The 24,456-nt window shown below is 40.0% G+C and overlaps 1 protein-coding gene across 1 annotated transcript; it reads right to left on the reverse strand.

Moving 5' to 3' along the window:
* Positions 1 to 1,103: 1,103 nt before the first annotated feature.
* LOC145897087 (sodium/potassium-transporting ATPase subunit alpha-3-like) lies at positions 1,104 to 21,683 on the reverse strand. Its single transcript, XM_082985259.1, has 22 exons — positions 21,546 to 21,683; positions 11,069 to 11,260; positions 10,568 to 10,771; positions 10,257 to 10,370; positions 10,041 to 10,175; positions 9,633 to 9,750; positions 8,402 to 8,536; positions 6,735 to 6,868; positions 5,973 to 6,171; positions 5,693 to 5,815; positions 5,419 to 5,540; positions 4,869 to 5,061; positions 4,440 to 4,615; positions 4,192 to 4,328; positions 3,957 to 4,107; positions 3,703 to 3,871; positions 3,480 to 3,634; positions 3,204 to 3,327; positions 2,803 to 2,948; positions 2,387 to 2,517; positions 1,890 to 2,083; positions 1,104 to 1,623 (listed from the first exon to the last, which is right to left on the reverse strand). Exons 1-22 carry the CDS (start codon positions 21,570 to 21,572, stop codon positions 1,595 to 1,597), a joined length of 3,108 nt encoding a protein of 1,035 aa, XP_082841385.1. The 5' UTR covers positions 21,573 to 21,683; the 3' UTR covers positions 1,104 to 1,594.
* Between the last annotated feature and the right edge of the window lie 2,773 nt (positions 21,684 to 24,456).

Below are 24,456 nucleotides of genomic sequence, written 5' to 3' on the forward strand. Positions count from 1 at the left end.
TCCGAAACATCAAAAACTCACTGTGGTCAGAACATTATATAACAGAAAATTACACATATTGACGATCCACACACTCGGAGGGTTCAACGCAAACACATTCGAAACGTCTTAAAACTAAACAAATTTCCCACTTAACTAAAATCTCACACCCCACACACACAATCAACCCACACAAACATACGCAGCATTCACTTCCATACCAGCATATGTACAGGGAGTTTCAGAGCGGATATCAAGAATACTCAGCGCCACTGAAGTGAAAGTTGCTCTGAAACCGTTGTGAACTTTAGAAAATATGTTTCCCAAACCTAAAGACCGTATTTTCATGCTTCAAATGACCGGTGTAGTTTACTTAATACCTTGCCTTAATTGTAACACAGTGTATATTTGCCAGACTAAACGCAAGTTAACGACCCGCATTAAAGAACACAAGGCAGCCGCAACATGGAACCCAATAAATCTGCTCTATGTACCCACATGCTTGACACCGCCCACCGTATCAATTGGAAGGAAGCAGAAGTATTAAAACAAGAAACAATTTTGGCAAAACGGTTGGTTGTGGAAAATTAATATATTAATTCGCTACCTAATGTGTCAAATCGTAGTGATGGAAAAGTACATTCGCCCGTGTTCCGCAATTCGCATTGCCCGTAACCATTCTTGACTTTTGTTTCCCATGTTTGGCCGTTTGACCCGTGATTGATGTTGTCCATTGATTTATGTCCAGCTGTGTTTTAGCTGTTGCGCACTTTTGTACTTATTCGTCGCTTAATATCTTTGCCTTTGGGTTCGCTACTGTGTTTGTTTAATTCTCTGAAAAAGACCAGTTGTTCGTACAGGCGAAACGTCAGAAAATACAATCTTTTTTAAACAAAAGGTGTATTTCTTGTTTTTCACCAGAAGAACGTCAGATTCGTATTCCTTTATTATACCTGGTGGCCAAAGCCTATTTTCAGTTTTCAATGCTAATTTATCGTAAAGTTGGGCTTTTGGGGAATTTCTGGAAGAGTAAATATCCTGTAAGTCTTAATCCATCACCCTGTTTTGGCCATGGCCGACTCGAACCCGACTGTTCGTTTCTTCGAAAAACGCACACATTTTAATCAACTATTGTTTATTTTCATCCAACGCTGCAGATCGAGTGGGGGGAGGGCTTGCCAAGCATAAATAACCAACTGTGTATCGACGTAACAACTGGTGATTGTTACGTCGCGAAACCGGCGTTTTAGTTTTTGCGCGCGCACACACACACACCGACACTCGAGCACTTACTGTGACGTAATAAACGACACAAAAACAATTCGAAAAAGTTCAAATAAAAGGACAACAAGCACACATTGTTAACACACAAGCACGACTGTTACGTCATACTGGCCACGTCTTAAATTAGATAAATACGGATGACGACAACGCCATTGCTCTAAAAAAGCACACATTGTAGTTTTCCACAGATGGGGCGAGGGGTAATTTTGGGGGTTAAAAAAGGGGGTGGAAACGCGGAACAATTAAAATATTTTGCTTAGTAATCGCGCGCGGGTCGACTGTGTGTGTGACGTACCATAAGTAAGCACTAATTTTTTCCATATTTTTGACGTTAATAGTAGGTCTCGCTTTCGGCCCAACCTGCAAAGAAATAAACAAAGATTAAACAAAATTCAGGCATAATTGCAGAATTTTAATTAAACTACCCTGAGGTGAACAAGGTTAGACGAGAGAGAGATTACTACTGTTGGTGTAGCCAGAATAGGGTCAAATGGGCCCCCGCTTAAACTTCCAGGTTAACAATTTGTTTTTGTTGACTACACTATGGTTACATTCACGATGCCTATTAACCAATCAAAAAAACATTAAAAAAAGCTCGAACGCGATTGGTCGAGCCCGGGACACACCTCCTGGGTAACGACGAATGAGATACTTCCTTCCCTCGTCGTACAGCCAGATGATAAGGGAGAAGGGCATTGGCACAAGCCACCATTCCCACTCGAGAGGGTACATACGAAGAGCTGCGTCCATTCCTGGGCAATAGGAGAGGAAAGTCGCCAGAGCGGTTTCCTCAAACAAACCGGCAATCAGCACCTTGTTCCTGTGGGTGTAGAAAATGTTGAATAAAAATAACTATCACACTTGTGTTTCCGAATTTTATGAACGCGTTTAAAGACAATGAAGGCTGCTGCATGGTGGCTGAAACGTCAATTTTATACATTTTTATTGCCAGAAGAGCAACATCAGTAGTAATTTATTTTAAAAAACAGTGCCTAGGTGGGGTGCTTTGCAAAAGAAAAGGTTGAAATTTTCAATCATTAACTTTTAAAGAAACATACATTTGCCATAATCGTGTATACAAAAATATTTAGATTCCTTCTAATAACAGAAAAGGGTGTGTTACCTCATTCCCTGTTGGAAGATAGAGAGCCTCCTGGTCTTACTGATCAACAAATCGGCCCACTGCACGATCACGATGGAAGTGAAGAAAGCAGTGTGGCAAGTGAACTCAATGATCTTCCTCTGTCCGTAAGACTGTAAAACAATACACAAAATTAAAGTAAATGTTTCAAATTATTACACTGGCAGACAGGCGCTCAAGGGCATCAACAAGCCAAAAGAACAATTTAGAAAACCAGCACACGTGGTATTTTGTCCTTGAATGCTTTACTCAAGGTCAAAGTGATTTATATCCTAGATAATGATGTTAAGGTAACAAATAGCACCAACATATCTATCTTTGGTAAACAGGCACCACGTGGGGTCAGGTGACCTTGGCATCCTTTCCCAAGGTCAAACGGATTTAAATTCTCCACTTACCCATTCTTGTCCGTACGAATCCACCAAATCATCGAGAGATCGGTCATCCCAAGGCACACGGAGTCCCAGCAGAAGGTCTGGTTTGAATCCGTTCATCATCATGATCACGAAGTAGTTCACGAAGCCGGCGAGGGCTTGGATCATACCTGTGATGCATCACGCCGTGATTAGTCAGTATTGTTTTCATGACAAATTTCGCTAGAGCAAGTTTGACCAATAGACAATGTTGGATAACTTAATAATTCTAGTTGTCTAATTGGAGTTTGGGCAAAACACCGATATTGTAATAAAACTTAGCGGAATTGTAAAAGCAATTTTGGTTTAAAACTAATCTAATTCAAAAAACTGAAAATATCCAGTCTTTGTTTAAACGAAAGGCAAATATTCAGAAAAACACCCACCGATTTGTCCGTATGCCAGCGAGATGAGACGCTCGTTCACCAAACGATCACGTACTGGGTCACGTGGTTGACGCTTCATGATGTCACTCTCGGCTTGTTCGTAAGCGAGGGAAATTGCGGGAAGCTGAAATTCAAAACAACGTTATTTTAATTGTTTTCTTGCAAGCAACACCTAAAATGTCATATAAAACACAAAGAAACAAGTTCATTTACGCACACCAAGGTATAACATTACAAACGACAAATGCATGGCATTGTGACGTCATAATTACTCACCAAATCGGTTCCAAGATCGATGCAGAGGATGGTGACAGTTCCGAGAGGCAGAGGGACATTGGCCATGATGAAAATGAGGAAAGGAGTGATCTCTGGGATGTTGGAGGTCAGGGTGTACGCGATCGACTTCTTCAAGTTGTCGAAAATCAATCGTCCTGCGATGGTTTTCAATTTAGAAATCGAAGTTTTCAGTTTGCAGACGACCTAAAAACGATTTCCTCACCTTCTTCAACGCCGGTGACAATTGAAGCGAAGTTGTCATCCAACAGAATCATGTCGGCAGCTTGTTTCGATACGTCACTTCCGGCGATTCCCATGGCAACACCGATGTCGGCACGTTTCAGGGCGGGAGAATCGTTCACACCGTCACCAGTCACAGCAACAATAGCTCCCTGTGATGCAATAAAAGCGCATATAAAGGAAAATGCCAAATCGATAACAAGTGCAAAATTGTAGTCATTGTTTTTGTCATTTTACCTGGCGCTGACAACTCTCAACAATAATCAGTTTTTGTTGCGGGGAAGTCCTGGCGAATACGATTTCTGTGTGGTACTTGACAATGTCGTCCAATTGTTCCTCGGTGATGGTTCGCAGCGACGATCCGTGAACGACAGCAGCCTTGGCTTGTCTGGATAAACAAAAAACAACACAATTAAGCATCTGCGCTGGGCGGGATTCTAACCCTCAACCTCTGGATATCGCCATCTCTTACCTCGGGTCAACCTCGTCAACAGAGATGTTAAGTCGAGCTGCGATGTCTTCAACCGTCTCGTTGCCTTCCGAAATGATTCCAACACCCTTTGCAATAGCCTTGGCTGTGATTGGATGATCGCCTGTTACCATGATAACCTGTGTGAAGTAATAACAATGATTATGTAGTCACAATAATAAAAAATGCGACAATGGCAGTTAAACGAATCCTATTTAATAGAAGTGCAACATTTTGTAAGGAGATATTACCTTAATTCCAGCGCTTCTGCACTTTCCGACGGCGTCGGGTACTGCAGCTCTCGGAGGATCGATCATGGACATGAGACCGACGAAAGTGAGATTCTCCAGAGGAAAGTTGACGTCATCAGTGTCGAACTTGAAGCCGGGTGGAAATTGGTCGGTGGGCAAGTATTCGTGGGCAAATCCTTAAAAATTGAATAAACAACGTTAGCACAAACGTCGAAAACAGTGTTTGAATTGATTGGATTGTACCAAATCTGATTTATTACCAAACAAAGTTAATATAACAGTTTGAAACTTACATATGGAGGCGAAACATCATTAACATGTCCACCATCACCGTTACCCAGAATCAATCAAACGCTTTTTATCGCGCCTCGCCACACAGGCGCTATCTGTTTATGACGTAACAAGGCATGTTCTACACTACTCGCTTACCGAGAACTCTCTCTCCGAGTCCACCGAGTTCGAGGTAAGCCGACTCGAAGTCTGCCTTCCACTCCTCCGACATATCTTCGATCTTTCCTTTGTTCATGATCTTGTTGCAACGATCCAAGATGCGCTCTGGCGCGCCCTTGATGACGAGCAGGTAACGCGGGTCGTTGGCGTCGTCGGTCTCGTGGATGGAAACCTGAAAAACGTCGAGTTTAGTGAGAAATTCAAACGACTTTGCTGTGAACAGCAAGTTACTGTGAAGTTATGGACTAACACAATCTAATAAGAGGAGTGCGGTAAGTTTTTTACCACACCGGGATTCGAATCCTGGTTATGCTGATGAGTTTTATAATACATTACAGTATTTTCACCCAGACGAAGTGCCTAAATCTGCTATACGCAGCTACTGTAAGGTTGTGGGTAAACAGAAACCAGTAAAACATAACGCGCAGAAATTGTACCGAGACAAACTGAGGTAAAATGCAAATACTCCTTATGTTAACAAACACTGGCGAGGTTCGAGCGACAACGGGTCCCTTGTCTGCGTCGGTACCTGGTATTTGTTCATGGAGTTGAACGGAATCTCGGCAATCTTGGCGTTGCGCTTGCGCTTGTTTTCAATATCCCCGAGTGAGAGCTCGACGCACTTCAACAGGGCAGACTCAGAAGCGTCACCTGGCGGATGGAAAAAGATAGCGTTTAGTGAAAGATTATAATTCAAATGTAAATCAACTGAAATGAAGGCCATGCGAGCGGAAAGTAACTAAAAATATTTTTTGGTCAGTAATGTTTTAGTGTTGGACCATAAAACGTTTCTTTTCACTCACCAGCGGTATCCCTTTTAAGCACAGGTACGCTGTCTTGGCCTTGCAGAAAGTTAGCGCGGTTGCACAGAAGGGCGACCCTCGACAGAGCAAACCAGGTTTCAGATTTTGCGTCAAACGCATGACCTGTAACGGAATTCGTGGTTAAGATTTGGGGCAAATACACTTATATTAATAATGAATTACACCCAAACACGACCCAAGCAGGATTTTTGACGCAAATAAATCTCTTTTTACAATTGTAAGGTCATAAACAACAAAATTCTACTTAAAAAATAATTACCAGATTGGTCTTCAGTGGTGTCGGCTTCAACGATGGTGTTATCGAACCACATGTGAGCGACCGTCATTCTGTTCTGGGTGAGGGTTCCAGTCTTATCTGAGCAGATGGTGGAAGTTGATCCAAGAGTTTCGACGGCTTCCAAGTTCTTCACCAGGCAATTCTTGCGCGCCATTCTCTTTGCCGTAAGTGTGAGACATACCTAAAATGGCACAAAAACGATGTTATTTGCAAGAATTTGTAATTAGTGATTACATTTTTAACATGCTGTTATACTTGGGTTAAAACTATAGAATACGGTGCAGAAGGAGATGGTTAGTGTATTAAAATCCTCGGTACCAATAGCTTTTGCAGGGTGCGCAAAACAGGAACCACGTGTCAAATTGGGCATGACATACGTATCACATTACACTGTTAGGGCATATTTACTATATATCCTTATCATTGCACCCGATCATCGTTGGGTACGAGCAATTACTTAACAAGGCGTGGAAAGCTACCGGATTGTGAAAAACATTTTGGCACGGATTCTCATTAAAATTTTGGCACACCCCCGTGTTTAAGGTAAACGTCCTACACGCAGCTATCTCACCAAGATGTGTATGAAACGCTGATGTAGCAGCGTATTTAAACCCGCTACGGTATTAAACTATTCAACATTAAACTATGGAAACCTGCAGTCACAGTACTCCATAAGCTGCAAGAAAGTGGGGAATCGTTATCAACAGCTGTAGTCTGTTGAGCTTGCCACAAAACGCTACTTACAGTGACAGTGGCGAGAAGACCCTCAGGGACGTTGGCGACGATAATGCCGATGAGGAACACAACAGCCTCCAGAGGAGAGTAATGGAGGACGAGTGAGATGATGAAGAAGGTGACTCCCAAGAATACGGCGACCCCTGGGGGCGAGGATGGGTTATTTTAAGCAGGTTTACGCAAAAACAAATAACCATTTTGAAAACACAAAAACACGGTTTCAAGCATGCATGTTTTTACTGTATTTAACCGATATTTAGAGCAATTTTTATCTTAATTTTACAGGCGCAGCACAGACAAAACAACAAAGCAACATTGACAGAAAGCAGATGCTTACGGTGAACCACTGAGCATTCAGCACTTTTTGCTCCAAGCATGCCATGCAGTAATAAAAGTCTATATAAATGCCAGTGTCACGCAGCGAAGTTATTGTTGCGATCACTGCTTCTAACAACGAATAGACAAATGAATTACACTCTCGATGCCTCTCCATTACACGCTAAGCCTCTCTCGTGGTGATTATGAATAATTTAAAGGCCGCCTTTTAAGTTTAAATGCCAGTGTATTGGGACGGGTTTAGAAGCTCGATAAAAACGCTGGACGGTGAAGTGCACTGGAAATGCCAATAAACTTTATTATCAGTAATTGGGTGCCACGGGAGCAACTGCTTTATATTTCGGATGATCACAACGCCAGACTAGCATGGTGCGTTTGTCCATCAGGATGACATGTTTTGGGACGAATGCATGATTTTACGAATTTCGCTACGAAGCAAATGCGGCAGTTTTAACACAACAACGAAACATGTTTTTGGGACGTGGTTTAACATTACTTTTTACTATAGTTATGTATCATGCAAATTAGCTATGCAATATACAAATTAACTATTTCTCATGCACATTAGGTTACACACACCACATGCAAGTGTGAGAAAGAAGAAAAGACAGAGAACTGCGGAGAAACCTGGGTACGGACGAACGGACACAAACTAACGTTCACACAAAACTTGGTAGGACGGACAACTTTTCTGCACACGGCACGTTCGGACGGGGACTCTCAAAGTATAAACCTGATATCACGTGAATAAAGTGCTCGATCTCATTGGCTATGGGCGTTTTTCCGCTCTGAATTCCTGAAGTAAGGTTGGCGATGCGTCCCATCACTGTATCGTCGCCAGTTTTTATGACAACGCTACGAGCGGATCCTGTTTGCAATCGCAGAGAAGGCTTTAGTAACTTGTCGTGAGTGGATATTACTTTGGACGACAATGACCCTTTCGTAGTCATTACGATAATCACAAAATGACTGCTTTACACTCGTTTGTGTTGTGCATATTGTTTGCCATTAACTGACTCTCGACTCCACGAACTGTCTAACACTGAATAGTATGAATGTCTTCTGTAATATTTCCTGCATACACTACATTGCTTCCTTCCAATAACAGCTAAAAAGCAGACAGTTCAGGAAGAAGAAAGAAATCAAAAATCCACCAAAAAATGAAAAATAAATTAAAAAACTAAAAATATCACCAGAAAAGTTCATGGAATGAAGGTGAGGGGAGGAAAGTGAATGCAAGCATTAGTTTCCAAACTAAATTAAATTTGATGTAAGCCACCGATTTCAGCCAACCAGGGTGCAGTAAAGCAGCAAGCCAGCCAACTGTGTGGCGGCAATACCTGATATGATATGGATAAAATGCTCGATTTCTTTGGCAATGGGGGTGTCGCCAACTTCAAGACCAGAAGCCAATGAGGCAATTCTACCCATCACAGTATTGTCACCACATTTGATAACAATGCCCCTTGCAGAACCTAGAATTTCATCGAGAGCAACATGTTATGGCTACAATATTATTAATTTGTGGTTTTATTGGCCATGAATTAATTGTAATTTGTAATTAAGCATATCTGGAGCTTAAAAACATTTAACATGAATGGGTTTTGCAATTCTTGCAAGTTACTCTTACTGCAGACCTCGGGAAATTCCTTTTGCTCAAATACTACATTTTCTATCAGCATTCTGAAGGGTGAATACTATGTTCACTGTGGCTTAATGAATACCAGTATCTTTTTGGCACCATAAGCATCTGCACTTCTGAAAACAATTGTTCACCTGTTTTTCCCCCAAATACTCACTCACTTAAAATACCTTACATTGAGTAACTCCCTGTTAAACTACAGATCTATTCATTCTCCTGGTGAAAAAACAAAATATACACCTTTGCTTTGAAAGGTATTTTAAACTAACTAGTATCACGTACTCATAAAGCTTTCCTTGACAAAGCTACAAAAACTCTAATTACATGAAATCATGACAATGAAGTGGTGAATCTCCCTAGCGATGGGTGTCATCCCAATTTCCAATCCAGAAGCAAGGGATGCTATTCTTCCCATAACAGTATGATCACCACAGCGCACCACCATGCCTATGGCAGTCCCTGTGACACAGTGACTTTCTACATGAACTGAACGCAATACAGATGGCAGGTAACAAATAAACATTCTTCAATTACTAATGAATATTTTGAACATGTTTATGTAGCTTTGCTATAAAACTGCAATTCTATGTTTTAACATGTGTTAATAAATGAAACTTATGCATCTTGCTAGTCTTTGACTCAAAAAATGTAGGTGCTACGTTATGCCTAAAACTTAAATTGTTCCTCATTTGCTTCCTGCAATGCTGTCACTGCTTCTTCTCATAATTTTTCTCGCTTAAGGTCACTTATTCTCTTTCTTAACATTTATATCAATATACTTATAAAAAGTAAAATTATTTAACAGTTTATAGTCATATCACTATATATGGCAGTTTAACATTATGTTTATTAAATTGAATAAGAAATCTGTTAACTTCTTTTCCAAATTTATTTTTATGCTAAAATCCCTTTAATTATCATCATCACACCTTCAACACAGTTAGTGGAGAAGAAAGCGATGTTCCTTGTTTCAATTGGGTTGTCGTTGGTGCAGTCAGGTCCTCGACTCTGTGGTTCCGATTCTCCAGTCAGAGAAGAGTTGTCAACCTAACGAACAAGCTATGTTTAAACAACTCTCAAGCACTGCTTGTTGCTACACGTTTAATTTGAAAGTATTACAAACAGTTTGTATAAAGTTAAGTCACAATAAAGTATCTTTTTTTCTTATGGATGAGAAAAAACCCTTAAACTTATTTTAAAGTATTTGACAAGCATTACATTTTTCCACCTTTTAAGAAATAAAGTATAAGAGGTGGAAATTGCAGAGCAATTGCAACAGGGTGGGAACTGACTTCCAGAATTCGCAAAGCTTCTGATAGGATAAGTGCTTATAATACCTTCATTCCATGAGCAGAGATAACCCTGAGATCAGCAGGTATCCTGTCACCACCTTTCACTTCAACAATGTCTCCAACAACCAGATTTTCTGCCAACATCTGAGATTTTTCACCATTGCGAATGACGAGGGCATACTGAAACGCAAGAGAAAACAGCAGATTGTAAGAAATCCTGCATAATTTTTTTTTGGAGTGGATCAGGGAGTATTAACTTACCTGGGGCACCATGTTCTTGAAGGACTCCATGATTTTTGAGCTTTTCGATTCCTGGTAATACTGGAAACAACCGGTGACAATGACGACCAGAGCGAGCACAACACCCAGGTAGAGCTAAAAGCAAAAACACAACTCTTTTTACAAAATGCTTCACAGACTCGTCTTCGTTTCACGAAAGAAACAATATTTTTTGTAGTGTTAAATATGGAAAAAAAGTACCTTCAACCATTTTTCGAATACATTCTACTTTAATTAAAAACACCAAGCAACATCAAATCAATTACAGCAAAAAAACTTATTGATTTACTTACATTGTCCATGTTTGGATATTCAAGGGTCGATGATTCCAATCCAAAAGTGAAAAAACAGAGAATAGCACCAATCCACAGCAGAGTTGAGAAGCCACCAAAAAGGTTCTTGCAAAACTTGATCCACTCCGGGGTAGTTTTAGGGGGTGTCAAGCTGTTGGGGCCGTCCCTTTCAAGGTACTCTTTTGCTTGAGCTGAGGTTAGACCCTAAATAAAAAAAAACGATTTTGATTGATATTACAAACCCTTTTACAATTTTTTTTGAAAGGAATGTAATTAAATTGCCCTAATGCACAGAATATTTGTAGCATTTCCTATGTTTTTGGGGGTATATTTATTTAAAAAAAAAAGCATGAAGAACAGTGATATTGTCAGAAGCAGTTGACAAAAACAACACACTAAAATTTAACTGGTTTTGTCATTTTTGTACCAGTTTAGGAAAAATTGTAATGTGGAATTTTGCATAAGAAATTAATTTTCCAGGATAGAAAATGACTGTTGTACCTTGTCTGGGTCGGAGTTCACTCTCTGGAAGAGTTCCTCAATTGGGATGCGATGCTCGTCCATCTCCAACTCCCGCTTCAGGTCATCCATATCCTTCTTTTCCTTCTTTCCTTTCTTACCTCCCATCTTTTTCGTGTTCTTATCGACTACTAAAACGTCTGTTTCGCCGGGATCTGGCTCCCTAAATGCCGTCTGAAATAAAATAAATAGTCTTAGACACAAAATATGGAAACATTTGTGAGCAGGTTAAAATATGCCAGCTTTCTTGGTTAAAGACAAATATATTCCACTACAAAAGCATCATCAGTGTTTATCAAAAAACAATCAGACACAAAGATGGGTTTTCTAGGGGTCAAGGAATCTTGCAACAAACCAATTATTCATTGATAAAAACACTGAATTAAATTCATTATCATTGCTAATGCTAGACCGCATTGTTACAGTGTTATGCAGCAGCAAGGCTTTTAAGCAAACTAAGTGACGTAAATATTAAATTAATTTCAAGCAACAGATGGTTGCGAGATATTCCAAGAGTATGTGTAAACTTATTACTAAAGACTGTGAGACCATCTGCTGTAAGTAGCTAAAATACATCTTTTCAGCACTGTATACAAAACAAAAGACAGCAGCAGAACTAACAATGGCAACTAACAAATATGAGCGCTTCAAATGATCATCTATGTCTATTTTAAGACTAATTGACACAAACAAACAGTTATGGTAAGTCTATTAAGCATAAAATTGACAACAACTTCAGCTGCCACAAAAACAGTAGATCACAAGACTAATCACATTAGACTGTGTAATTTCATTACAACTGCCAACTGCATCAGAAAAAAAACATGACAAAATTCTGGCTCATAGTGTGCCACAGCCTGAAACTACCAGACTACAACATCTATATTTATTATTTATACTAAATTTAGGTTGAAACGAAATAAGCCCCTCGCGTCAGCTTCGACCACTAGAAAAGCCAGAAGCTCCAGGAGAGGCAGTAGGAGCGAATGCCTTCACAGCTCGATATCGAGGGGCGAGTCAACCTACTATCGGTCAAGGATTAGGTCAACGAACAGACGGAGCTCATGTAATTAAGGACAGGCTTTGGTTCGTTCGGCGATAACCTTTTTTGTGCGAACGAGGATACCAGTTTACAACAAATTGCGCGATTCGCAAAGCGGCGAAGCGGATGAATGACGATTACTCGCGAAAAAACAATGCGCAAATCGCGGAGTGAAACCGAACCACTCGTAATTAAAAGCCGGTGTAATGGAGCGGGGACGATTTGCGGCATTAAATATTTAACGCACAGTTGTGACGTAGAAGCGGGGAAACTGTATATTCAAATCAACAGCGGTTAAAAAATCGGACGAATGTTCACAAAAATAAATTTAACGCAGCGGAATCGCGAAAAGCAATTAAAAAGTCAATCCACTAAAAGTCAAGTTTTTGCTTGAACTTCATTTTCTTCCTTCAACCACACGATCGGACACCATCAAAATTGATCTTTATGGGAAGTATTGCCATTTCCACCAATTAACACTCTGCCGCCTGACATTAAAAGCCAGGGATCTTGATTGGTGCTAACCATTCTCTCCCCCCACTGTGACCTTGTTAGCGTTTCTTAACTGGCGTATAAAAGGACGATTAGGAGAAAGCGAACAGATGACAGGGAAACTGTTTCTCTTGGTTATTGTAATGTACTGAATGTTCGTCTTGTTCTTCTGCTTACTGTATGCGCCCGTTACACAATTCCGTCACTTAGATTTTAGAACTGGATTCCATCGTTTGTGAGGTTTTAATAGTTGGTCTTAGTCGGGAGAAAAATACATAACAGTGGTGTGGCGACGGACGAAATACAGGCGTTTATTTTCATTCAGAAAATTTCCCAACCGCTGACATTAACAAATGACCTAACAATTTTACGTCAGTCCAAACAACACTTTCCACCGAAAATAAGACGAAGGGCCACACCGTCCCAATTCAGCACAGTTAGTGCTCTTACACCACTAGTGGGTAAGTAAGCGCCATCTGTTCCGAACGCTATGAGTCCGATCGAATGACCTTGGCGTAGAGAGAGGTCGCGGGTCGGCAGCAATCTTGTATGATGAGTAGACTTACCTACGATATCCAAATGCGCAATACCGTAATCGCTTTATCGGGAGCACACAGGAATGTACACGCTTTTTACACATGTTATGACCTACGAAACGATGAGGCCAACGCTCAAATATTCGTCCTCTTGGCGGAGAATTACTTTAACGTGAAGTACCCCTATTCTGGTAATACATCGATGCAATAATTTTTTTTTTACTGCCTTAGTGCCTTAGTCGAAAATAATTGTGTAAAAAAGCACCATTTTTACTTCATAGCTACAACGCAAGCAAAACACAGTCCTTAATGATGCGTTAATGTGAATAGTTTTCATTTATTTCGAAATTTATTTTCCTCTATGATGTTCCTGAGCGTTAGGTTACTATTGCATACAAAACCCTCTAACTAAATACAAATTCTGCATCCTAGAATCATTTGAACGTAAAACAAGATCTTAAATCTTAAAAATGTTACAAAAACGAAAGATACATTCGAGCTGCATGTTTTTCTTCAATAGTCACAACAAAACACTTGTAAAGATATACGTGCGCATCACAATCCAACGCGCCCTGCACTGTTCCTCGTAACTAATGCAACCGCTAACGCAATACATCCCCTCACGACCCAAGTAAGAGAATAAGCATTTTCACCGGTCGACAAGTTAAAGTGGGAATAACAGAAAAAGCACGGTGACCCTTGCGTCGTTCTCCCAATCACTGCAACACAACTGAGTGCAATGCCAGTGGGAAATCGGGGCAACAATGCCAGAGGTTGTTAACGCAGTAACGTCGTTGACGTATCGGAGCAACATAATTACTGGCCGGTCGATACGCACCAAGCGCTTGTGCATTGTGTGGCAGATGTGCGCTGCACTTGAGTGCAAGCGTTTCCAAGCCGTAATCCGCTTTGCACGCAGTTATAAATCGGCCCAACATTGGTGATTTTTGGATTCAGACAGATTTGCCGGACCAACCAACGCCTCGTTTAGGGGTTGGCATTTGTGTTAGAATTGTGAATTTATTGCCCAGCAAACCCCAAGACAAACCAAAGGTCTCAAATACAAACAGCAAAATCCAGTTTTTCTTTCAAGAAACAATGGAGCAAATCTATGCATTGGTTGGCACAAAACTACAACATGAAGTATGTTTCGGTTTTAAATAGTTTGTTTATTTTACAAGTGTGAATACAAAAAGTAAGGTGAAAATATAACGCAAAGTGTTCTTTCTCAATCTTGCACAACACCGAACCACCATTGTTGACGTAACAAAAGATACGCCCGAAGTTAAGAAATCGATATTAATCCGCAACATGAGACTACGCGGCGACTTATTAGCCGCGGAAGATATTGCGAAATAGGTCTTCGCAATCCACGATTGGACAGGAGGGTGTTGCCCCCACTGATCGCGAAAAAAAGAAACCAAATGAAAGTTAATAATTACCTACGCGGCAAGCAGAAGGCGAACTGTGCAATGTGCAGCAACGGCTTTTGGCGGGTTATGGCAAACACATAACCAACGAGAGCCATTTATCGTCCTTGTTTGTGGCGCTTTATTGGTCGATTTTTAACCAGCGCAATTTAATGACTTCCATTTACTTCTTAACAGCGTGTTGTTTAGCAGCGTTTGTCCACACGGTAAATGTTCTGTTTTTTTCCACTGTGTTGTCAAGGTGACGTAAGTAATTGTACGTTTAACACGAAATTCGGTTTTGTTGGGTTACATTCGGGGACTTTTCACGAAATTCCTTTCCACAGCCATCATATAATTTACGTACATTAAGGCTAAAGTTCGGAATGAATAGACCATTAAAGCAAAATAAATTTAAACAGGCTGTCGTTATGAGTTTTATGGATTTTAAACCTTTTTTGAGGAATGTTGGATCACTGAACGCGTACATATGGGCAAGCAAGTAAATCAAGCTATTTGCGCTGGACATAGTGGACAAACAGAATGCGGTACCACGTAAACATCCTTCGACCTCACATGTGTTCCAAGCAAACACGACATACTTATGCCATTGCTACCCTAGGCTAGTTTTGGCATCCTGTATGAAAATATGACTGTTGTGCTTTAGTATCTCCAACCAATTCGAATTGCACTTCTAAATCTGCTCTATGTTGAGCTTTCTGTTATCCATAGCGCTATGACACGAACACCATCTAGTCCCTTAAAGTGTTATTTGAGCAACACAAAGTAGTTTGATAATTCTGCATCATTGCAGAGTTCGTGCAATTTTTCCGCACGTGACAATTTTTCGCAACTTTTCTGCAAAAAATACACCAGCCAGGAAATGATGCGGCAAAGTGGTGAACGAACAATTGCGGCTTCTAGCGAGTGCCAACTTAATCTAACACTTAAGGACTGTAAAATATTTGGTCCCTCTTTTCCAGGCATAAAACGATAACGCTCCTGAGAAAACTTTCTGTCTCCAATCGAATTGCAATTTCATATTAGCACCTTACAAAAACTGAGGCGAAACAACAAGTTGAAACTTCAAACAGTAGCAGTGTTTAGCTGCTGAAACTAAAGGCAGTTTTGTGGCCTGATTGATCCGATACCCAGGTCAACAAATTGAACTCGCAACAAAGGCAGTAATTACGCGCACGCCGTTTTATGACAGATTTAAGGGGACCTTATCTAATTTGCTATTACGTGTGTGAGTGATTGTCGAAGTAGGGTGAGTTTGTATATTTTTTCGTGTTATATACGATCTCTAAACTTTAGTTCATATGCGCAATCACGTAACGTTTTGGGGCATTGCATTCTTCACGACGTTTTGCTTGTTCCTAAAATAAAGTGTTTATATTTAAATTTGTTACGGTAATACTTTTGACGGCTCTAAATCTCCGGTTACTAATTAGAGCAAAAAGGGTGCAGTCGGTCGAGCAAGGTGTTGGCAAGTTCAGAAAATAGTATCTCTTTAATTCCCGAGAGAAAACAGCAGAATTTCCAATAAGTCAACTAGGTCGATGAGGAAATCTCATCAGACTGCCAGAATTCGACACTTGCATCTCCAGAGAGGGTGAGAGTTATGAAACACCATTATTGTGGTGCGCTCATCGATCGTAGGGCATGGCTGATATCGCCCTTTACATTCACCGATATTGACAAGTATGAAATTGAAAGCGATCACAGTCGGCACGAAAAATCCAGCCAGAAATACTCTGACGCTGCTTCTGATCAGGCGAAATATCAGTGAACAAAACAATTAAATTCGTACAGGCAGTGACGAAAAAAAGGTCTTGTGTAGTCCACAAATTCCTCAAGCGATCCCACAATGACTTTACCGGATGCACACAACCACGTAAAATCCAGTGCTTTTTACCATTAGACCAAACTTCACATTAATTCAATAGTTGATTTGGGAAAAAATATTCGCAGTGTTAGACACACATTTAGTTGGGAGCGTTGGGTGTCTTTCAAGTTGTTTCCCAACGAGAGTTCAACTTAAATGTGAATCAAAATACTGAGTGTTTGACCTTGCAGCATCATTGACACAATACTAAACTGCAGTAGGAAGGTAGTTGGATTTTTACGAGGCCACAAGGTGTTCTGTTGAGCTGTTGCCGAGCTCCCGTGCTTTTTTTTTGCTGACGCGGTGCACGATGTATTTACTGGATAAATATTTGAGGACGAAAAGACGTAGGTCCTGCGTCGGGACCCATCTCCAATGCCGTTACAATGTGTGGATCGTTAGCTGGACAAGCGCGTGCAATACAAACGACAGAATGAGTGAAGAGAGCATGGTTAACGCACAAAGTTCACCTCCAGTTACGGTAACAGAATCGAAGCTGGTTTCCAACCAACCGTTACGCTAAACTGATTTTGTGTTGTGTGAATGTCTTTAACACAGCTGTTTGATTCACCATGACTAAAATGATTAGTTGCCATGGTTCCTGTAGTAGAGTAATGATTTCATATTGGGAGTTGAAAAACCAGCGCATTTCACCAAGTTACACAATATTTGTTGAACATTTTGGATCAGGGTGGAAAAGAAGGAAATATTTTATTAATGGCCTAATACGAGGTTGGTCTGTACACTTCAAAACTTGTTTTTGCTCTGTGACTACAGAACAAAATTTGCACGACTGGAAACCCATTACTCACACATTAATAACATGAAAACAATGAATAACCCATTGCAAATTCCGAGAGATATTGCAGCTTCATGAACCAAAATGATTTTATGCGATCCTTAAGTTACATCCCCCTAAGTTCAAAAAACCCTGGTCTAACTTAATTATTTAAACTACAATGTCAAGTAATGGTGTCATCGTAACATGTGATAGATTCAACAACACATTAAACAGGTTAAACAGTTACTTGAAGGTACAATTAGAAAACAAAGAAACCTTGCATCTAGAGAAACAGCTTTTAAGGTCAGTGTTTGCGAGTAAACAGCGGTCAAAAGGCCGCCAAACAAAACTGGATCGTGTCCAGAGAGAGGCCGTCACGGACTAGTGGTCACGACATAAAGCAAATCGCGACCCTTAGTTGTTAAGTAAAAGGTCTGTAACCAGATATTACACACTATCGGGGAGACTCACGCGCCATACGATATCAGGAGTGAACGTTTGAATTCTCTGGAGGGCCAAACCACGCAGCTTGGTAAATGGTAGCTGGAAATAGCTTGGATGCTTATCAGTTTTTGGAAACAATAGCCGACCTCGTGCGACGCCTATGGGCGCTAAGTTTTAGCACAAACGAAGCAGTGCTGTTGGCGGAAGAAGAGAACCAACGCTTACAGGAATTCAACAGAACGACATGCTACTAAACTGATACATTTTATTGCACACGCAACATTCTGGTTTGACAACTGGTGTTTGTCAAATGCGTTGAACAACAATCACGTTTCAATAAAAGATAAAAATAAATGCCAGAAACAACTTTTCGTGTATGGAAAGAAAGTCGAAGTGCTTGAACTAAAACACCCGGCTCAATTACAGCCAGCGCTTATCAACGAGCCCGGCGTACTTGAGCGGTCATGCGCGACGCGTAAGTGTTCACGTGACACCGGCAGCGCGTCGCGGTCACGTAACCAACGCGCAAAAATGCAGCGTTACCACCGAACACCAATTGTGGAACAGTCTGTTTGGTTTCAAATTAAAACTTTCAATGTTTATGCTTGTTCAATTGCCGATTATGATAAAGATCAATGACATTGTTAATTTAATTTAATTACCGTAACTGTGTCTGCACTTGATGTATTGACTTCTCACGTAAAAAAACAAGGTTAATCACCAAGATATTAAAAAAGGAAATACTTTTTAATTTCCCAAAAAAAACAGTCAAACGCTATCAGTTTTTCAACATTTCCCATAAGTAACTTGGTTTCTTTCGATGGTCTACAAATAGTTACAAAGAAATGTTTTTTAGGGTATGTCGTCACTATTTAACTTTAAAGAATCATAAACGTATTTTTCGAACACAATGTTGCGATACATAGAAAACCTGCTTGAAACAGTGAACCAGTTAGTCTTTTTACCATTACAGGACACAACAAAGTAATCCTTACAATCGTAACATGAGACTTCCTTTGAATTTCGGCTCAGTATGTGTCGAATGCAGAACTGTTTGGGTGACTTTATCGTGGGCAGGTGAAGCCATGCATGGTTGAACACGCTAAGTCAGGCTTTTTTGTGCTGACTGCCACCAAAGAATTGGTGTTGCAGAAAACTTCGTGACATTGGACAAACGCCGATTCATGAATTTGTTTGAATTTTATCTTACAATGTACTGGAAACTTTTAAAGCAGCAAGCTAACCAACGATGTTTTCTTAATTACAACATATCTTTGTAACACGACCAGGTAAATACAAACCGAAAGCACGAAATAATGACAAAACAAAACTGGAAATGGGTCAGGGTCTGTGAATGGAAATAGGGATGACAAGAAACAACTGCACGCGACGACAATCTACCACACGGCTATCGATAAACACTTAAAACACAACAGGGCAGCAAAACGCCCGCGGCGACTTGGAAGATACAGAGATACGATATTGGGCTTGTGCCAATCAAAAAGATACTTAGTATTTTTCCCGGGGCAAAAAATAATTTGAAAACTAGGACGCACAAAACAGGCAACAATAAACGGACCGCGCTTTCCAAAGGCCTAACCACAAACCATTGGATAGCGATTGCCCTTAGGCAACAGGAATGTCAACGAATCGTTTGATAAAACACAGCGAACGGGTTCTAAAATATTATTGGCGCACACCATTTATTTAATTTACAGACCAGGCAAGCAAATCCCAAGGCGGACTTTGAGTGCTTCTATCAGCGTTGGAGGGAAATTTAACGATGCAAGTCGTGAATTGGGGCGTTTAATTTTGTCTGCACACAAAAGGTCGAAGCAGTGAAGTGTGTGATCCAGAGGGAACGGATTGACCGCATTCCCGTACGCTTGGATGAGAAAGTCAAACACACACTCTCAAAAGCGCGAATTTTGCGGTCGCCCTGCCGAGTTAACAAAGGAGGAACAAGAAACCTTCTTTACCATGCCGTTGTTTCTCGCAAAATTCGTTTTAGTAGGTGCCATAGACAGCAGTACATTTTAGCCCAAATTAAACGCGAACGACAAAGGTTGTTTAACGAGCAAATAATCTTGGTTTATAAAAGTGTTTAACAACCAAACTACATGGTACCTGCGTTTATTAGGTTAATCAGTTCTGTCCACAAAAAGTGACTACGGATATTTAACACAAAACACATCATATCTGTCTTTTTAATTAAAAACGGTCTAAGGTGGCAAGTTACCGTCAATATAGTTTAACATTCCAAATTGACAGAGGAAAGTAGATAACGTCTTAGAAAACCAGTATTTGAGTCATACAATCACAAGACACGGAGTACTTGTGATTCACAACTTCACACTTAGGCGTTGGTCGGTAAATTGGGTTCGCAATTCAGGATATTCTGAATTGTATTGATGGTACTACGGTGCAAAACGTAAGCACAAATATAGCGCGGAAAGCTAGTTGTAAAATTCCGATGCACGCAACACCGGGGGCATTTTCTCCCAACAAACCAAGGGCGTGAGGACGGCAGTCGAACGCTGGGTACATTTTTTCTTCATTGATTGATGGAATTTTACTGCTGGAAACGAACTGGAGCGCCTGCAGCGTGGCTGATTGATTGGAAAGCGGCCCGCGAAGGTCGCTGTTTTCAGTGACGTTTCGTCAACTATACGTTGTTACGTCACTCACAAGAAACCGATGCCGTATGACCGTCGAGTTGGCTTCCACTCACACTTTAAATAATTCATGCCCAACCTGAGACAACTCAGAGGGAACTCTTAAGCGCGCGCGTGCAGATACAAAGGTAAGAGTGTAATACTTAAGTCGCCCTTTTCCGTATATCTTGTTGCTTGATATGGCACTAGATATTCACCCAACTCCTACATGTCTTTAAACACATACAATTTTGACCACATTTGTCTCAAACACCAAACAAAATGAATGTCCATTAAACAGCAAGGGATAGCTCAATTGACTGACAGCCAGGTTCATAAATGTCAAAAAAAAATTTAAAATTCAAGCAATTGTTAAAGCTTACTGCAGGGTCAGAATTCACACAACTATGTCAAGTTTTGCTGTAAAGCATTCGACCCCATCAAAATAAATCAAAACTGACAGAAAGAAATAACCAAAGGACTGATGTTCCTCAAACTATTTTTTTGTACAAGTTGGACTGTCACCTTGACATATCCAATGTTATGTGTTCTGGTAATTTTTTTATTTGCTATTCATTAAATAAAGTATTAACTAACCAAGGGTTGCCTAATGGAAAATTTTCAACAGCTTTTTACTACCCTGCACTGTACACAGAAGTTATGCAATGTTTAAGAACACTTTGGCTCACACGCAATGTAATCATTTCATAGTCATACTTCAACAAGTGCTGTTTGCCAAGTGCCACGGCCAATAAATCCTGCCAAGTCATAAATATAAATGGCACATAAATCAAGAAATGAGTTTGCAATTTAATGGAAAGAAAAATTTAGGCAAGATACAACCGAAAGTGGTCGAAAGAGGATTTTGCAAGTTAGCTTACATAAAACAAACAACAAACTCGGTAATTACGACCACATCTTGTTGATCCACCTTATTTAGAACCAAGGAATTTTGACTTTGTGCTTTTATGCATGTGTTTAGATAACAGATTATTTTACATTTTGCAACTTTATATGGCATTACATTTTGCCATTCAGCATTCAAACTCCTCAAAAGTTAATGAATAACTAGTGACGATTATCATGGCGCCGGTGGCAGTATGCGCTTATGTGGCACGTGGGCAGTGGCGCAGTGCAAGTTCATCATTACGTTGCATTTATACGAAATCTTTAGACAAAAATACTTCAATACATTAAAAAGTGTTTAACTTACCTCTTCTACTCGCTTTTCGTCCGACATAGTGCACAAATTAAATAGTTTTCTTATCAGCAATGTCGATTAAATTTAACTTGCTCTTACAGCTGCCGCCTCCAGCAAGCAATCACGAGTGAATGTCTGATACGTCGATATCGCTACAGCGAAACCCGCGCCGCCCAAACTTTTTTGCATGTACACAACTTGCAAACGTGCCAGAGGCGTTTGTGTGGATTAAGAATACAAAACCAACAAAGCTGTCTCTTTCACAATAAAAAAGCAATTAAAGGCGCCAGGGTTTTTGAAACGTGTCATTAGTGACAATGCCCTAGGCACTAAACTGAATTTCACATAGGGAATGTGTTGGAGCAATAAAACAACTTCACAAACAAATCGTGTTTGCAAAAAATAATTAGTCTAACTTTCGAATTTTATAGGCTTTTTTGGTGTAAGTCATACCTCTGCACAATAAACAAAAACCTTGAAGTCATTGCCAAAACATTTACATTCATTAAAACGTACCTGATTGCAAAGTTCCCTGTTGCTTGGATGTGAAAAGCGGGAGATCGTTTTACATGCAAGCAGATGTTATTTAAAATACTCTTCTACTCGAAAACCTTCAAAAAATACGTCATTGTATTTAAAACTCCAGCCTACCAATTGCTGCATACATATAACCGCCTAAAACAGTAACAAAATCTTACTCTTTCTTGAAGCTTATATTTCCAATTGCCCAAACCGTTTGTTTCGTCACAATATGACCTACTATGGCTCATAAACGTAATTCTTTATTGAAATTCCGTTGTCTATTTTACTGGTGGGAGAATATATGCAATTTGCATTGATTTGATCCAACAATGCCCAAAAACTTAATCAGAGTTGAAAAGTGGTAATACAATATTTTCTAAACAGTTAATGTTGGGCTTGACCCTTGTCGCGTGTTTATGTTTTAGTCCAGTGGTTCTTAACCTTTTTTATCTCATTTTCCACTTTCAGTTTGAACGAAATCCTTATTTTCAACTAGTGCTTAAATTTTTTACTTAGAATTTAAATATTGCATTTTCGCTATATCTGTAATACTTTTTTAACTTTTCGACCACATGGCATGACCAACTGACTGCCAATAGGTGTACGAAACACATTGAATGCAACATAATATTTCTTACCCAACTAATTTTATATATTTCTGTGCCGATTACCCATCTGCAACCCTAACATTTACCACCGGTTAAAAAACACTGTTTTAGACATTCTATAACTGACTTCTAACGCAGCGGGCAATAATGCATTGCTTTAATACATGATGCGGTTTCAAAAATACCAAGCAAAATGCCACCTGTCCGTCACAGAAAAGCAAAATCAATGCCGTATACTAGCCAGGAAGCACGAATGCATGTGTTCATTGCAAGAAGACCGCACGCAGTGGATGGGTCGATATTTCGATCAGCGGTCGACAAAGGCGCTTTGCCATCGGGCACAATTACTCTAAATGCGCGGTACTCAGGAAGATTTTTAATAACATTGTTAATCTCCCGTGACCCTGCAATGTCAATGAGAGGCTCGTCGTGACAACACAGTTTTGCGAAAATTTGCTCCTTTTTTGAGGTCTGCTAAGTTTTTCCATCTTGTTGAAAAAAATAATTTACCAAATAAAAAAGTGAGTCACATTTCACAAAAAAATGTACATTTTTAATTGTTTTTGCAACCTCCCTTTATTTCCTTTCTTGCTCATCCTCTTATGCCAACCGAAAAGCTGTGCAATAAATTTTTGTGCCACAAAAGCATGCGCCACTACAAAACAGTTCAGCATACCCGAATAAAGCATATGCTGGAAAACTCATTTGGGATATTTTAGAGTTCGCGAAGCGTAATATACTTCGGGCAAACGCTTAAAAGAAGATTATAAAACGTGTCGCCTGGGCAGGGTTATGAATTTTTCATCCTAACAAGGCCTAAAGCTTACGTCATGCTAACCTATATCTAGCGATATCTTTGAAACTCTTTATTACAGGACAGATCTCTGTTCGCTTGCGCAGCTGAATCTTTGTTGCCACTTTATTAAAACCGTTCGTATTTAACCAGTTGTATCGACAAAAGTAACAAAAAATGGGTATAACTTCAAGGTAATGCAACTATTTAAACACTCATAATCCAAAATTTCCATAATGACATGTTGTCTATTTAAGAGATATCTCTAACAAACTAAACAATGTTGCAAATGCGAAAATGTCTCGAAATTGATTGTGATCAATTCTATCTGCTCATCATTTCTAACCCCCCGAATTTGTCAAACAGACAACTGGTTCTTGTAGATTTGACTATGCGAACAAAACATAATAGTGACGAAAAAACAATTGGCTTTCAAAACTAGGACTGCGTGTTCGGTTTATTCACGACGTTACTAATTTATGAGTTAGCTTTGCGTCCGAACTTGACGATACCCACAGCCTCGAACCAGTGCTACAACAACATCTCATCCTTGTGCGTCTTCGAATACATGTGATGAAGTAGATGCTGATTCGAAGCAAGAAGTAGTAACCGAGACTTCTTTGCGGGCAGCAGACAGTAATGAAGTGTTAAACTACGCGGTTAAACGTGACGAAACTGGCATCCGAAAAGACAACTGGACCCTTACGTGACCTTTAAGCGACCTAGGGCCAGTTCGAAACTATTCGGAATAACACAGGGATGAAATTTTGTAATACATTGTTGGTCTCTAGGCAACACGCTTACTGGATTGTTGCAATGAACCGGTATGCGTTGTTGCGTTGTTGCGTTGTGCAGTTACCTCAGTGGTTACTGTAACTATATAGTCCAGTTGAAACACTGTTCTGGGAAAGAGTCGAACATGAAAGAAAACGGACTAATGACTTTGGTGAAGAAATAATTTCAAAAAAAAAAAATTTACGACAATAAAGTAACGTATGCG

The sequence above is a fragment of the Ascidia mentula genome, chromosome 4 (assembly GCF_947561715.1).
Source record: "Ascidia mentula chromosome 4, kaAscMent1.1, whole genome shotgun sequence".
NCBI classification, from domain to species: Eukaryota; Metazoa; Chordata; class Ascidiacea; order Phlebobranchia; family Ascidiidae; genus Ascidia; species Ascidia mentula.